General features: G+C 52.1%; 8 protein-coding genes and 1 non-coding gene across 9 annotated transcripts; 4 read left to right on the forward strand and 5 right to left on the reverse strand.

Moving 5' to 3' along the window:
• Window positions 1-35: 35 nt before the first annotated feature.
• Window positions 36-487, reverse strand: M421DRAFT_132959 (uncharacterized protein). Its single transcript, XM_033587394.1, has one exon. The coding sequence runs from the start codon at window positions 326-328 to the stop codon at window positions 89-91; it is 240 nt and encodes a 79-aa protein (XP_033449408.1). The 5' UTR covers window positions 329-487; the 3' UTR covers window positions 36-88.
• On the forward strand, window positions 488-3,377 carry M421DRAFT_132972 (uncharacterized protein). The gene is made up of 4 exons (XM_033587395.1): window positions 488-815; window positions 912-1,079; window positions 1,130-3,142; window positions 3,191-3,377. Exons 1-4 carry the CDS (start codon window positions 647-649, stop codon window positions 3,202-3,204), a joined length of 2,364 nt encoding a protein of 787 aa, XP_033449409.1. The 5' UTR covers window positions 488-646; the 3' UTR covers window positions 3,205-3,377.
• A 1,266-nt stretch (window positions 3,378-4,643) lies between these two features.
• Window positions 4,644-6,221, reverse strand: M421DRAFT_61161 (DNA glycosylase; the record flags this gene model as incomplete). The annotated part of the gene is made up of 1 exon (XM_033595852.1): window positions 4,644-6,221. One exon carries the CDS (start codon window positions 6,219-6,221, stop codon window positions 4,644-4,646), a length of 1,578 nt encoding a protein of 525 aa, XP_033449410.1.
• A 409-nt stretch (window positions 6,222-6,630) lies between these two features.
• M421DRAFT_60941 (acyl-protein thioesterase 1) lies at window positions 6,631-7,433 on the forward strand (the record flags this gene model as incomplete). The annotated part of the gene is made up of 3 exons (XM_033595833.1): window positions 6,631-6,725; window positions 6,775-6,865; window positions 6,912-7,433. The coding sequence occupies 3 exons, from the start codon at window positions 6,631-6,633 to the stop codon at window positions 7,431-7,433; spliced, it is 708 nt and encodes a 235-aa protein (XP_033449411.1).
• A 432-nt stretch (window positions 7,434-7,865) lies between these two features.
• On the forward strand, window positions 7,866-7,947 carry M421DRAFT_t57. The gene has a single exon. It is a non-coding gene; the product is annotated as a tRNA-Glu (tRNA).
• A 390-nt stretch (window positions 7,948-8,337) lies between these two features.
• Window positions 8,338-9,116, reverse strand: M421DRAFT_133004 (uncharacterized protein). The gene is made up of 2 exons (XM_033587396.1): window positions 8,918-9,116; window positions 8,338-8,804 (listed from the first exon to the last, which is right to left on the reverse strand). The coding sequence occupies exons 1-2, from the start codon at window positions 9,000-9,002 to the stop codon at window positions 8,443-8,445; spliced, it is 447 nt and encodes a 148-aa protein (XP_033449412.1). The 5' UTR covers window positions 9,003-9,116; the 3' UTR covers window positions 8,338-8,442.
• Window positions 9,117-10,214: 1,098 nt separating this feature from the next.
• M421DRAFT_133007 (uncharacterized protein) lies at window positions 10,215-11,704 on the reverse strand. Its single transcript, XM_033587397.1, has 2 exons — window positions 11,581-11,704; window positions 10,215-11,524 (listed from the first exon to the last, which is right to left on the reverse strand). The coding sequence occupies exons 1-2, from the start codon at window positions 11,641-11,643 to the stop codon at window positions 10,406-10,408; spliced, it is 1,182 nt and encodes a 393-aa protein (XP_033449413.1). The 5' UTR covers window positions 11,644-11,704; the 3' UTR covers window positions 10,215-10,405.
• Window positions 11,705-12,192: 488 nt separating this feature from the next.
• On the reverse strand, window positions 12,193-13,097 carry M421DRAFT_133015 (Rpr2-domain-containing protein). The gene has a single exon (XM_033587398.1). It carries the CDS (start codon window positions 12,948-12,950, stop codon window positions 12,408-12,410), a length of 543 nt encoding a protein of 180 aa, XP_033449414.1. The 5' UTR covers window positions 12,951-13,097; the 3' UTR covers window positions 12,193-12,407.
• A 339-nt stretch (window positions 13,098-13,436) lies between these two features.
• Window positions 13,437-15,285, forward strand: M421DRAFT_61158 (P-loop containing nucleoside triphosphate hydrolase protein; the record flags this gene model as incomplete). The annotated part of the gene is made up of 4 exons (XM_033595850.1): window positions 13,437-13,668; window positions 14,100-14,516; window positions 14,567-14,927; window positions 14,979-15,285. 4 exons carry the CDS (start codon window positions 13,437-13,439, stop codon window positions 15,283-15,285), a joined length of 1,317 nt encoding a protein of 438 aa, XP_033449415.1.
• Between the last annotated feature and the right edge of the window lie 133 nt (window positions 15,286-15,418).

Raw genomic sequence — 15,418 nt, forward strand, 5'->3', positions numbered from 1 at the left:
CTGCCTAACACAGCAACGATTGTACCTACATCGCAGCGTTTGAAGTGGGAGGGAGTTTCATGTTGTTGCGAATGATACCCGTGTACTACTAGCATGTACACAAGAGACACAGAAATAACGTTTTCTTCGAGTTGCTGGAAGCCCTCGTATGAGAACTAATTAGCAAGATCTCTTTGAAGTAAGATCGGGATCTGCAATATGGCAAGGCGCAGTTAATGTTCTGACGCTGTACTACCAAAATGTGACTGCCAGATGTAGAGCCTCCTGCAGCTGTCACACCTGACCCAGGACTCGACCTGGTCACAATTATACACAAGAACACCAGCATTGTCTCAAAGAAACACCAGATCTTACAAGTGCCCCTGTCATCCCACAGTTCTGGGTGACGCGGATGATGCGCTGCACCCCACGACCGAGCCCGTCGTTTGATTCGCTGTCCCAAGCCCGAGCTCCCCGCGTTAGCTTCCTCGAGTGCAAGTGGGAACCGGGACCCCAGGCTGCCTCAGCTCCACTTTAGATACGACCGCTGGTCGTTTATCTGCAGGCTCTCGACAGACTGAAACTTGATCTGACCAATCTCACCGCCATATGGTGGGCCGTGATCCTCCCTCGCGCGGACAGAGCAACCTCACCGCAAACCCTTCATATGGCGGAGATCATCACTGTCCCGACATCACTCGCTTCTCCGCACGCTAGTTCGGTATCGCAGCCTCGAGCCAAGAACAGCGCGTCCCAACAATCGAAGCACAAGGACGCGCCGAAGACATCAGAGAACAGTGGGATTGTCAAGAAGAAGCAGTCCAAGAGTCGCAATGGTACGTCGCTGTAGTATTGTGTCTCACTCCGCGCGTCAACATAAAGAACCTTGCGAGAACAGTCCTTTTCATGGCGTTACTGACTTCTCACGATAGGTTGTGTTACCTGCAAGGCAAAGCGTCTCAAATGCGACGAGGTAAAGCCCACTTGTCAGCAGTGTCTGAAACGAAATGTGGTCTGTGAAGGCTACAGGAGAGACTTCAAATGGCGGCCTTTTGAAGAACCTGGCTGCACAGGGAAGCAGCCCGCCAAGCCAAGGAAAGGTATGCATATCGAGGCACATTAACTTCGTCACTGACTTTTGTAGACTCAGGGGAATCTATTACGGTCCTTGCACAACCCAACAGCAACAACATGTTGAACGCTCATCAGCAATACCACAACTGCTCGGCTACTACGCATGATTGCCACCAGATTCTGCTGCCCCAACTGTTGATTGCCGATGTTCATAACCCGGCAAATGACGACCACCCTCCGCTGTTCCCACATATACTAGCCGAGAGACACTATACCGCATCGATGTTGTCTCCATATGTGATCACTCCACAATCAGTCTCACCGGTTGAATGTCGCACCCCAGCTTTCCCAGGATCTGAGAGTATATACGAAGATGGGTCGGTAAGAGCAGGACCGAGCGAGATGACTGCACCTTCAAGTCTGGCTGCTGGCCAATCACCTCGACTCATGGACCTCCTACTATCCGGGAACGACTACTGCGCACCTCCAGAAGAATACTTATCTTATCGGAACCAGCATGGGCCTTTCTATGAACCAACCGGTCTTACCCCTCCAGGAGAGGTTAATGATGAGGATATCGAAGAGATCCCTCGAGGGTTCAGCTACGACATTAGACCATGGTCTTTGCGACATTCCTCACCAACACCATCCAACTCTTCTGGTTCATCTACAGGGTCCCAGGATCACGGCATCCCTAATCAGCTCCAGGATCCAGTTTCTTCATCCGAGGCTATATCACGGCGCTTTCATCGAGACACCTGTGGGATCTTGTCTGTGAAAGACGGGCCTACTGAGAATCCATGGCGAACGCTCGTGTGGCCACTCACACGTGACTGTCCAGCTCTCTACCACGCCATTGCGTCCATGACATCGTTCCATCAGTCTACACAGTTTCCACCCATGCGGATACAAGGGATCAATCACATGCAGATTGCGATCCAGGCACTTGCAGAGGGGCTAGGTAACATGCGTTTTGATGCTGCCATATCGACAACTTTAGTACTAGCCTTCGCTGAGTCCTGGGATGTGCATATCAGCACAGGTATCAATCACATCAAGGGAGCCAAGGTCCTCATCAACCAAGCTCTAGTACAGCATCGACAGACACCCAAGCAAGGCGAAGAGTGGACGCGTCTTCAATTTCTCTGCAATGCTTGGATATACATGGACGTCATTGCTCGCCTTACGTCAGCGGATGATGATGACTCCAATGATGTGGACGCCATCTATGACAGCATCCACTCGACAGGGGGGACGAATAGCGTACTTGACCCTCTCATGGGCTGTGCACATTCACTCTTTCCCATCATCGGTCGAGTTGCATCTCTGATTCGAAAATTGCGAAAAACAACTGGAGACTGCCCCAACTTGACTATGCAGGCGATACACCTGAAGTCACAGCTGGAAGAGTGGACACCACCATCACATATTGAAACCCCTGAGGACGAAACAACAAGTCCAACTGACTCCGTCAAAACAGCCACCGCTTATCAATACGCAACATTGCTATACCTTCATCAGGCGTTCCCTCAGCTCCCTTCGCTGCCAGCACTGATTCTCGCTGAGAAGACTTTGTGCGAGCTTGCTTCAGTCGAACCCAGCTCTCGCTCATGCATCATCCATATATATCCTCTCATGGCCGCCGGTTGCGAGATGATCGATGAAGATGACCGGGCTTGGGTAATCCAGAGATGGAAGCTACTCCTATCTCGAATGAAGCTCGGCATCATCGAAAAATCCCTCACTGTTACTAAAGAAGTGTGGGCTCGGCGAGATGCCTTCGCAGCGAAGTGTAATATCTTTGAGGCAAGGCACAGTGACAACATGCCCACTGCACAAGCACGCAAGCGCAGCCTCGATGCGTATCTCGAAAGCAATGATGATGACTTCTGCTGGCTTGAATCAAGGCCCAAACGGAGGGCCACGGATTCAGACGCACATCAATCACATTCAATCTCCTACTTGTTCCCATTAGAACAGCGTAGAAGTAATGGGTCACAACATAGCAATGTGGAGCTACTTGAACCAGAGTTCACTGTTAAAGGCTATCTCCATTGGCTTGGTGTAATGCGGGATTGGAACTGGGAAGGTGAGGTTCCACAAACATACTGAAGATGCCGAATACTAACTACCATAGTACTACTAGGCTGAGAGCGCGTTTGCGTATGCGCCCAGAGAAAGGAGTCTCTGAACCCGGAACAACTCGTGGAAAGACGATTCGACTGTATTCAATCACACGGTCGACTCCAGCAACATCTTCACGATCGCGACAGCCACTTCAAATTACAGTACACATGGCACACTATGGATACCATCTGCATCAATCGCACTTCTTTCAGCGTTAATTTTGATGTTCGATCTCATGCTACTCAAAAGATTTGGTGAGTGCGTTCACAGCCACTACGCAAGTGTCACACAGGCGTTCGATCATGAACGTGCTTGTGGAACGTGCACTATTGGATTAATGTGGAAAGCTTACGATGGCAAAGCTCATCCATGCTTGTGACAGGCAAGTTGTCGACCGAGTATGGGAACAACGAGCGATTGTCAGGGCAAGATCTCAGGACCGCTCACTCACTTTGCTCGAGACGCCAAAGAAGTGCAGTCACAAGGTGGTCACGCTTGACCGTAAGCATTTGCCAGCCTAGTACCGTATGCCAACCATGGCATCGCGCTTGCACCGCCGGAAATAACACATGCCGGCGGCCATCATGCACATCATCACACCGTTGACCATGACTAGCGCAGTTAGCATGATATCAGCTAGTTAATCGAAAATAACTTTCAGGTCTTTTGACCACGCAGGTACCCGAAATGTAACGGCTATCGGCACCTGCCGTGCTATGCTCTGAAAACGGCCCCGTGATACTGATGGATTATTCATGCAGCATGCCTCGAGTCCTGCAAGGTCCCCACGATTATCAGACCATGCTGACAAAATCCAGTCCGCCCAGATCTGCGTGGTCTGGCACAAGAGTGGCTTTATCGGAGTCGAGTGATCATGTTCCTCAATGACAACCAATATGGGCCTGAAGGAAATTTCACTGTTGTAAGATCGCATCTGTTGGGGGTGAAGCATTCTGAACATATGTTTTACAAACTCAAGACGCTACTGCGCATGATTCTCTTCATGCTCCCAATCCGTGATCTTGCCAACGCGTACTGTGGGTACTGCTCCCAGCGCCAAGGCTGACTGCCTCTTTGGAGACTTGGTGCCTAGGGCGAGCAGACCTGTACGTCCCTTCATTGTGTACCGTCACAGCCGCGAGTAGCTTTTTGCACGACACCCAAGCCACCCTACGCGTCAATTATTGTACTCACGAGGCTGACTAGTCAAACGACAGATATCATGTGTATCTGAACGACCACATCTTGCATATTAGCAAGCCCGTGATGAGTGGCAATACCAAGGAAGGAGGGTGGAAGAATATCAGTCAAGGCTGGAAATGATGTAATTGCCAGATCATTGTTGTTTGTACTTTTCAAGAACGCCCACTTCCAGTTTAAATGTGATTCGTATTATTTTGGTACTAACTATGCCTCTCGTGAACACACAATATTAAAATAGATTTACATGTACATACTGAGAACTACTCAGAAGTAGACGCCTCATCATTCGAAGCCTCAATCTCCGCATCGCTCACAAGATCACTCAAAACACTACTCTCCGCGTCGCTTAACTCACTAACCTCAGCCTCACTCTCATCCTCGCTCTCTACCACCTTCTTCCCCTTCTTCGTTTTCTTCACGTTCCCAGCCTTGCTGTTCGCCTTTACAGGACTTCCCCCGTCGCCCTTCCGTCCTCCACTTCTCTGTACAAGATGATCAATCGGACACCCCTTGTCCCACCCCTCACTGCTCTCTCCCGTAATTGCCCTGCACCGTGGACAGTTCTTTCCATGCTTGATGAGCAGCTGGTGCAGCGGATATTTCAAGTGGTCTGGTACCCTGACCTCGCAGTGTGCGTATGTGGAGTTTCGTGTGGGGCCAGCGAAGGGTCCTTTTGCGCCCGGTGCTAATCCGCGCTCGTCGCCTGGCGGAGGGACCCAGTCCAGCCACTTACAGAGCCGGAATACGTGTGTGTCTACTGCAAAGCTTGGGCGTTGTAGGCAGAAGAGGAGCACGCATGATGCGGTTTTGGGGCCGATGCCGGGATAGGAAGTTAGGTGGGCAAAGGCGTCGTCATTGGAGAGCAAGTGCAAGTGATCGAGAGAGACAATGTCTTCGTCCGCTTTCTGCATCTCTCTGCCCTTCTCTTCCGCTGCTTCGTTGGTTTCGCCTTCTGCTTCGGTTTTCGTGGATTTGAGGGCATCGCGCCGTGCCTGGTTCTCCTCCCATACCATCTGTAGGATTTTCTTGATGTCTTTGCTTTTCACGTCTGCGAGGCCACCGGATTTGATGGCTTCGAAGATCTCTTTAACATCGGCTTTGCGCACGGCGTTCCAATCTACGCTGCCTTTGCCGATGCCAGATTGCACAACACCAAAGCGCTGGACAAGACCGGCGAAGGCGCGGGAGGAGTTTGTGCCGGATGTTGCGGCGGACAAACGTGTGCGGATTAGCGCGTCGAGGACGGAGGGTACTTCACCGCAGCCGGAGACTTCGAGAGATGGCAGTGGGATCTCCTTAGGCATTGTGACTTCGCCATGGACTTTCGATAGGATGCGATTCACTTCCTCGCACTCCTCGGCCGTTGGATGCGGGTAGTTTGGGTACGGCGTTTGTCCTGGTGTCAGTCCGTAGCTGGCCTTCTTCTTAGGCGACGTCTCGTTCGTTGTTGTGGCTTTCCCTTCCAGGTCATCGATGTTTTTTTCCCTCGCTTTGGTGGCCTTCTTCACCTTAGCTACTTTCTTAACCTTGATCGCGGATAGTGCTCCATCTCCTTTTACAGGCGCAAGATCAGGGATGGCACCAAGATTATGTGGCAAATCGTTGACGTCTCCCTCTTTCTTCACTTTCTTCACTAGTTTGGCGCTCTTGGGTTTCGCTGGCGCTTCCTCTGGCGACACTTCCTCTTCTTTGACGGCCTTCCTCTTACGCGACTTGGTAGGTCTGGGCATTTCCGGTGGGCTTGATGGAGGGATGGAAAGCTGCACTGATTCATCTTTCACATCTTTCAAAGATGCCGCCGTCGCAATTCGTGCAGAGCCTCGCGTAGCTCTTGTCATAGTGAACGAAGTCGACAAAGTCAATCGATGTAAAGAGCGACTCAGCAAAGGCCTGACGAAAAGGGACGTGGAGAACAGATTGAAAGTTGTAGCAATATGAAGACGTGAGAACAGTCGAGATAGGCACTAATGAAAGGGTAGAAAGTGATACAAAGGGTTCAATCACAATATAAGGTGCAAGTAGATATGACATCAGTGGGAAACAAAGTGGTGGGTGAATGAAACTCGGGGCGATGGATGGCAAAGGCCAGCCGCCAGGACGTCATTGATTGGAGCTCAGACTCGGTCCCTGCATCTTTAGCGCGTTATGCTTCCTCGGAACCCACGCGGCTGCCCCGCGTATCTAGTTTCCCGCATTGTCCTCTCACCCAACCTAGCCCCTCCCAAAGGTACATACATGTTCAGAAGCATGGCTGGAAGAGCACCTCTTGTCGTTCCTGCCCTGAAGACGCACACCGCGACTGTGATCGTTGCTCACGGGCTGGGTGACTCCGGCGCAGGATGGTAAGGCGCGTTGTTTGTGCCACCAAGACATGCATGCTAACGTCTGCAGGATCTTCCTCGCAGAAAACTGGCGCCGACGCAGCAAGTTTGAGGAAGTCTCGTTTATCTTCCCGAATGCGCCTAATATTCCCATCACTCTGGTGCGTGCTTCACAGCTGGAGACCCAGCATTCACTAACGAGAAAAGAACATGGGCATGAACATGCCTGGATGGTACGATATCAAGTCCCTTAGCACAATCACCGACCGCGAGGAGGACGAAGCCGGCATTATAAAATCCCGCGACTACTTCCACTCCCTTATCGATGCCGAAGTCGAAAAGGGCATCCCCGCGAACCGAATCGTTATTGGCGGTTTCTCTCAAGGAGGCGCCATGTCACTGTTATCTGGCGTCACATACAAGAATCAGCTGGGAGGCATTTTTGGTCTCAGTTGCTACCTGTTGCTGCAGAAAAAGATCAAGGACATCATCCCTACCGAGAACCCCAATCAAGGCACACCCATCTTCATGGGCCATGGAGACGCCGACCAAGTCATTGCACACAAGTACGGCAAGCTGAGCGCCGACGAGCTCGCTTCTCATGGTTATAAGGTCGACTTCAGGACATACAAGGGTCTTGCGCATTCCGCAGATGCAGACGAGATCGACCACCTCGAGGCCTACCTTAAGCAGCAGATTCCTGCGCTCGGTGACAAGTCTGAGCTTTGACTTTCTCGAAGAGGGCCTACGTGTATATCGAACCAGACGATAGCCACGATTATGGTGTTGATTATCATCACATGGTTCGGTTGGCATATGAGGCGCGAGGCTACCGAGATCGAAGTAGCCAGGCAGACTTGAGCGGCAAGATCAAGCAGCTGGATCTTGCAAGGAGTGTGGTGGCATTTCTGTTTGCACATTTACTCTAATACCCACAGTCGGTTTAATATTCTGTCCTTTAATATAGACCATTTGATATGACGAGCTATCAGGTCGGCAAATACATGAAGTGGAGCTCGTTTTATTTGGTATGGTGGAGTACATTTTGCTGAGGCAGCGCACGCGAGCCGTGCTGGGCCGCATCTTCCCACTCCCTATGATCCAGACCGTTGAATAAATGAGAATATAAAATATATTAGGGTCACCCTTCCATAAATCTTATCCGTTATGGTCTAGTGGCTAGGATACATCGCTCTCATTCGCAAGTGCCGATGTGGCCGGGGTTCGATTCCCCGTGACGGAATCAGTGTTTTTGGACTTCTGGACGGTGTTCAATTGCAATGGTGGAAATGTTGAATTTTTGGTTGTGCAGACCAACAACACACGTGACCTTGGCACTTTCCACGAGCTGCACCCTACACAATCGCTACCTACACGTATGCGCTCCTGCCTCATGAATTGCAGCTCCTTTTCCACGCACGGTATTTCTCTTGTAGTCACAGTGGAAAGGATTGAGAGGACCTTTTTGCACATGCAGGCTATGGGGTCTCTATTCTCGAACCAGTCCACTACGCACCTTCTCACGTAGTCTGGTCCTCGCAACGCAATCACAATCACACAATTCGCACGACCAAGTGAAGCATCAAAAGAACGAGACTGAAAATATGGAGAAGAACGACTTAATAAATGCGGTAGTGTTTTGTTGCGCTTCTCCTATCATTCCATCCATGCAGGTTCTGATCCAACCGCATCGAATCCAACTGACGCAAGGCTCGGCGGGATATGCTTGTCTTCCGCTCTAGGCCTTCGAAGCCGCCGCGTACTTCTTCAAAACATCCAAATCGACGGTCTTCAAAGCGCTCTCGTGTGTGCACTCTAACTTAACCGGCGGTACCTCAACTCCCGATTCCTTCTCATGCCGCAATGTCTCGTGCCACCTTGTTGCCTCGACGCACCACCTCTGTCCCGGCCGGACGCCCATTTGCTTCAAATTGATGCCGCCGCTTTTTGACGCGAAGTTGAGGAACGATTGCGTAAGTTCAGCAGCGATCGGGGTTTGCGAGTCGCAGAAGCCAGGCTTGAAAGCGGTGGTCGGTATCGATTTGCTGGCCATGGGGTACATGCCGCGCGACGAGTGCTGTAGGAGAGGTTCCTGGAAGACTACGATGGCACATTTAGTTAGGCTGGCTCAGATTGTGTAGTTGGGCGTTGGTTGTCCTAAACTCATTGCGCTCCAAGCCAGTGATGCTTCCAAGGCCAATGTAGCAACTCACCATTATTCTCGCTATCGCTCACACCACCGTGTGTTCGAGCAACCTGCGTCGAGCTGTTGATGTCGTATGCCGTAAGCTTTCCCATGATGTGCGATTGAATAAGACAGATGCTTCAATTGTGGATGTACTCAGACGAAGGTCGCTATATCTGCATACTGTAAGCCCCCTCTCAGCTCTTTTGAGGTCAATGCGACCTTAACCCGATCTTGATATTGTAGTCATCGAACCAACTATTCGAGCATGTGGACGTTTGCGGAGCTTGAAACATGTTCGTGTGCTTTGCTAGCGGAGATGCCTCCGAACTACAGCCATAATGCGGCTTTTGATATGGATGACATCACCGCCTTGCCCTACCCATCGTAGCAAGAGAAGGACCGTTTCCGACACACGTTTGCGATGCAGCAGTTGGTGCGCACCTGCCTCGGTTAGGTTTGGGACTCCCGACAGTTGTATCGCGTGGAGATCTGAGCCGAAGGGCGGAGACCACAACGTTGAGGCTGCAGATGGCGCCGGCCCTACTGGTAGAAGGAGGGTCGGGTCGAGTCGAATGGCAAGGTAAAGAGGGCGCTCGTTTGGCGAACTGAGACAGTGGAAGCGCCAATCATGGCTACTGCGGAGAGTTCAAATCAGTTCAATTCCTCACAGACCTCGCTACAAGAAATATCATGGTCGATCATCGACTGTATGATCATCATACCCTCCTCACTGCGGAGCCAGCTCCTGTGCAGACATGAAAACTTCATGATCTTGTCCTCCGGACGCCCGTTATGGACTCCGTACCCTCATAGCGAGTTGTCATTGCGATACCTTTGACATCATATCCAGCTAGCCCCGTTGCAATACCTTCGACTCTGTCAATTCCAGCTCTGTCAAGAGTCAGTGGTCACTAGCAACCATCGAAAGCCCCAAGACAACCCACCTGAGCCCCACAGATCTAACCTTGTCGTGTACTTGAGCTCCACTTTCGCATACTCACGCGACGTCCGCTGGACATACCAAAAATTCGCAGAATGCATTAACACACTACTCAAACATACATTACCATACCGATAGTACACCTCCAAGCTCTTCAACGGTGTATCTACTGGAGATCTGGAGTGGACCATCAGATTGCCAGACTGACGTGGTAACCAAGCGTTGCATCAAACCGTGTCTATCGCATGAACGACTTGGTGCAGCCACGGAGATTTTAGAAACAAGGCGCATTCGAAGCCCACGTTGAGAGGTACAGTGGTCAGATGTAGTGCGGCTTCACAGACGCTCAGAGCTTAGCATGCACATGGTCCGGAGTGACTGCAATAGACTCGATATCTCGTTCCAGTCCAATGCATCGTACGTTGCGATGATAGAGTGACAAGTAAGAAATCAAACGAAAGCAAGAACGCCCCTGGTCGATCTCGATCTCCTTTCCGTTATGGTATCCCCACCCATGAAATGCCAAAACGCCTGTTGATGCCATCCACCCAGATATTGTACATCTCGCAGCCCTTAATCCCCAGGCTCGACGCTTGCGCTGGCCCTTTCTTTCCCTCCCAAGCTCAGCTTGATCTTCTTTTTCCGCGGCTCCTCGCCCTCATCGCCGTCCCTCTCTCTCTTGCCGTCACTGCGCTCGCTTGTCTCGCTAGCTTTGCGCTCCACGTCGGGTCGACCAGTCTTGAGCTTGACCTTCAGACTGCCAGCACTGCTGCCTTTATCGCGATCCGCCTTCTTGATGTACGAGCTCTTCTTTTTCTTCTTGCGTTCTGGCGTATCGTCGCCGAGCTCGTCTACGTCGTCTTCGCCTTGCGCCAGCTTCTTCATAGGACTGATACCCTTACCCTTCGCCTTGGGGCCGTCGCCGTGTGAGCCTGGTACTGGTGTACCTAGGCGGCTGCCGAGGGGTGTGTTGCCGAGACCTGAACCTGTGCCGTTTTGGCCTACGATTTTGGCCATGGCATTGCGACTTGACTGACGCCCGGAGATGCCGAGGCATTTCTCTAGATGTTGTGCGAAACGTGTGATGAGCAGCGAGCGCTTGCAGTTCGGGCACGTGTGCCAGGGGATGTATGAGGCGGGCTTGCCGCCTGTGTTGAGCTTGATTTCCTTTGCGTCACCGGCCATCTCTGTGTCTTGCGAGCCTGGTGTGCCCACGCTCTCCTTGTCTGCGTTCTTCTGTTGCTGCTTGATAAGCTCCCGCTCCTTCTTACTCTTGGCCATGTCAGTAGGGAATGGATTGCCGTAGACATCGTGGCCTGATCGCTGGACCCAGGGGTAGAGCAGGCAGTACTCCTTGGTCAGATCTGGGTTCTGCATGCCCTTGCCCATGATCGGGTGCATTAGCCGCGGCAGCTTGCAGTGCGGGCAGATCATCTCCGGTGTCGTCTTGAGCGGGTTACCCTTCAAAAATACTCGGCCGTTCTCGTATCGCGCAGCGGTCGTTTCGCCACTGGGTATCGCAGGTTGGCTGTTTGTCCCGGCTTTCTGTGAGGCTGGTTCGAGGGTGGAAAGGGCGATGGACTCGGCTTGTGTGGCGGCGGATTGCATGCGCAGCAGCTTCTCCGAACGATGGCATGACAGCGCTGTCTGCAAGACGATATTCGATAGTGCAGCCTCGAGGATTTCTTGGATCTGCGGCGCGCGTGTTAGCAGCGAGCTCCCCAAGCTCGGTGAACATATCAGCCTACCAGATCCGGCAATACATCTGACGGCAGACCCGACGCAGACTCGGCGGCTGCGTCCTCCGACATGCTGCTGGTCGCAATGGCGATGTTGGCAATGCAGCAGGCAGTCCCGGGCGCTGCAGGCTACGTCGATGGCAATGGTGGAACACTCTGGCGCGGCTGTATCGAGAACCCCTGTTCGGGCGCGTCATCCCTGCTAGCCCTAGTTGCATCCCCACACAACACCTCCGCGGTCCACAACTCATCTGCAACGGTCTTCACAGGTGTGGTCTGATCTTTGAGACGAGATAAACAGGCGCAGATCGTTAACCGCTGAGTCACATTCAGATCGTCTTTCTATTTTGCTACCAAACACCACCTTCACCGCGTCCTATCGTTCTACCTGTTGCACAAGAAAATGACTGCATTTCCCCCGGACTGCGAACGACAATTAGAAGATCGAAGCCCCCATCAAGGCCAGACGTCGTGATCTTGCACTCTGATGCAAGCCTCAACTATACACCTTGAACAGTGCCGGATCTTCGGGCCCCTGTGTGCAGTTCATGATCCTTAGACTGACCCTGCGCCATACAGCCCGGAAGGAAGCCAAAGCAGCCTGAGACCACTGAAACTCATTGCTGAAGACAAACAGTCTGGTAGAGCTGTAGAAGCAAAGCCTACTGCTCCTTCCAGCCCTTGCGAACATTAGAGAACATGCCTATCGCTCGTTGTTGTGATGCTCTGCTCTGCGGCTGAGTGTATGATGCGAGCTGCAGCGTTTCGCTCAACTTTGGTTGATTGCATGATGGGTCAGCAATGAGAAAGCTCGGACTTGAGTTCTTCAGTTAAGTTCACCCTGAACTAGGACTCTGCCCTGTGGCTGTATGAAGTGCAGGCGTTGTCGACTCCATGCCCTCCATGTCGCTGGATGTTGCATTTGCTGGAGCTGGAAGCCGATCTCGTTTCCTTGGCTGTCTCTTTGTGCCAACAGGCATCCTCCTCTTGCTACCGCAACGGTTGCAGTTGACGACTAGAACATCTGCCCACGGCTTCTTACCGCTTTTGCTCTTGTTCTCAATCTCTTGCGTCGCAGTTTGCCCAGGTACCAGAACTGTGTGGCAGCTCTTGCACATAGAGCGTTTCAGGTCAACAGATAGTCGGAGCTGCGCCTTTCGGGAGACCGTGTGAAGATCTGCGCCAAGCTGCATGGCAAGAGGTGATGATTCTTGAATTTGATTGAACTCCGATGACACCGCATCTTTTACTTCACTCTTGATGTTCTTGGTGGGCAACTGCAAGGTCAAATATGTGGCCGCTTGGTAAAGAAAGGTGATTCGTGCGTGCAGATGCTTATTCGGAATTCCTTTCGGCTTTGGCGGTTTGTCTTTGGCCATGTTGAAAATGTAGCCAGAAATAGTGTATTGTGTGGTCAGGTACGAGATGGTCGCGTGGCGCTCAGGAAGCAGTCTCCGGTGGTCTTCCTGTCTGAAATTTTCATGGAACAAAATCGGGACGTCTCTTACTTCGAGTCTTTGTACGAGTCTATTATTGTTGTTGGTTTCTCGCAGCGGCTTTGTGATTCACGAGTGTGCACAGACGCGCCTGCCTTACTCAGCTAGCGCGCTCGACACGCCGAGCTTTTGGTCCCACCGCTGCGTCTCGCTCTTTCCCATCACCGCCTGCGACAGCACCTCCAACCTCACAATCGCGTCACCCCGTGCATCAGCAGATCGTCCACTGACTCTCTTCTCTTAACACTACCGCTTTCCGGAGCTCCACCACTGCACCGCTGCCACTTTACTGTTCGGTAGCCTTGTTTGCGACACGCGCAACTACGAACTCCAACCTTACCTCACCGCTACCACCAACTTCTAATCATCATGTCCCACGAGGAGGACCTTATCGACTACTCCGACGAGGAGATCCAGCCAACGGAGGCGCCTGCCAACGGCAACGCAACCGTAGCTAAGGGTGGCCTTTCAGCTGGCGACGCAGCTGGCGACAAGAAGGGCAGCTATGTTGGCATTCACTCGACCGGTTTCCGCGATTTCCTCCTGAAGGACGAGCTCGTACGAGCAATCACGGACTGTGGCTTCGAACATCCTTCCGAGGGTTAGTCTAATTATCCCCCTCAGCCTTCTTCCACCTGAAAGCGTCCGTCCGTCCATTTGCGCATCGAAGCGGTATCAGTCTGTGGCCATGGTTTGGTCTACACACGAGCGGAGTAGTGAGGGACCCAGTGCCTTCCACTACATATGAGCCACCAGCCGACTGTTGTATCTGGGCGCGATTAGATCGGTCCTATACACGAGCAAGCCGGAGGGCTTTGTGCCGGTCCATCGTTTTGAACGAAAGCACTGGTTTTGGCAGATGTTGTGCCGCAGGAGGGCTCGAAAGAGGTGTCGTATGGATAATGTGGTCTGCGTATGGCTAGACTATCTCGTGTGGAGGACTTGGACCGCGCAAGATGGACGGACGCTCCCCTTTACACACTTCGTTGCGACCGCTTTAAGATCCATTCTGACATGCCCCGTGCTCTACAGTCCAGCAAGTTACCATTCCCCAGGCCATTCTCGGTAACGACGTTCTCTGCCAGGCCAAGTCTGGTCTCGGAAAGACAGCTGTCTTCGTCCTTGCTACCCTCCAGCAGATGGACGAGAAGCCTGAGCCTGGTGTTGCCACGATTCTGGTCATGTGCCACACTCGTGAGCTGGCCTACCAGATCAGGAACGAGTACAACCGTTTCGCCAAGTTCCTGCCCGATGTCAAGGTCGGTGTCTTCTACGGTGGAACACCAGTTCAGAAGGACATCGAGCTTCTCGGCAATAAGGACACTCATCCTCACATCATTGTCGGTACACCCGGACGTATCAACGCGCTCGTTCGTGACAGGCATCTCCGCCTCTCCAACTTGAAGCACTTCGTTCTCGACGAGTGCGACAAGATGCTGGACCAGCCTGGTTAGTATACTGAACGAGCCGACATTCGACCTTTCCTGACATATCCATAGACATGCGCAATGATGTTCAGTCCATCTTCCGCGCGACACCCGCTCACAAGCAGGTGATGATGTTTTCCGCCACCCTGGCGAAGGAGATCCGCGAGACCTGCAAGAAGTTCATGCAAAACCCTCTTGAGATCTACGTTGATGACGAGAAGAAGTTGACGCTTCATGGTCTGCAGCAATACTACATGAAGCTCGATGAGCGTGAGAAGAACAGGAAGCTCAACGACCTTCTTGATGAGTTGGAGTTCAACCAGGTTATCATCTTCGTTCGCTCGACTCTGCGTTGCACAGAGCTTGACAAGCTCCTGCGCGAGTGCAACTTCCCCAGTACTGCGGTCCACTCCGGTATTGGTCAGGAGGAGCGGTAAGTGCATATTGTCTCATGTACAAGGCATGTTTGCTGACGATAAAATAGTATCAAGCGCTACAAGGAGTTCAAGGACTTCCAGACCCGTATCTGTGTCTCCACTGACATTTTCGGTCGCGGTATCGACGTTGAGCGTATCAATGTTGCCATCAACTACGATATGCCTGACAAGGCTGACTCGTACCTCCACCGTGTCGGTCGTGCCGGTCGTTTCGGAACCAAGGGTCTCAGTATCTCCTTCATCAGCAGTCCCGAGGACGAGGCAGTCCTGAAGTCGATCGAGGAGCGCTTCGAGGTCTCCCTCCCCGAGTTCCCCGAGAAGGGTGTCGATGCCAGCACCTACATGGACAACTAAGCTTGTCATGTGGACTTACGTATGAATACCTGCGCGAACTACTACACTGTGAGGCAATTGCTTTCGATAGAAAGACTCGTCTCGTTCGTAACGAAAATCAGTGAGCATGAAGCAGGTGGGTTTGGCTTGTGAT

Source organism: Didymella exigua, assembly GCF_010094145.1.
Source record: "Didymella exigua CBS 183.55 unplaced genomic scaffold M421scaffold_11, whole genome shotgun sequence".
NCBI lineage: Eukaryota > Fungi > Ascomycota > Dothideomycetes > Pleosporales > Didymellaceae > Didymella > Didymella exigua.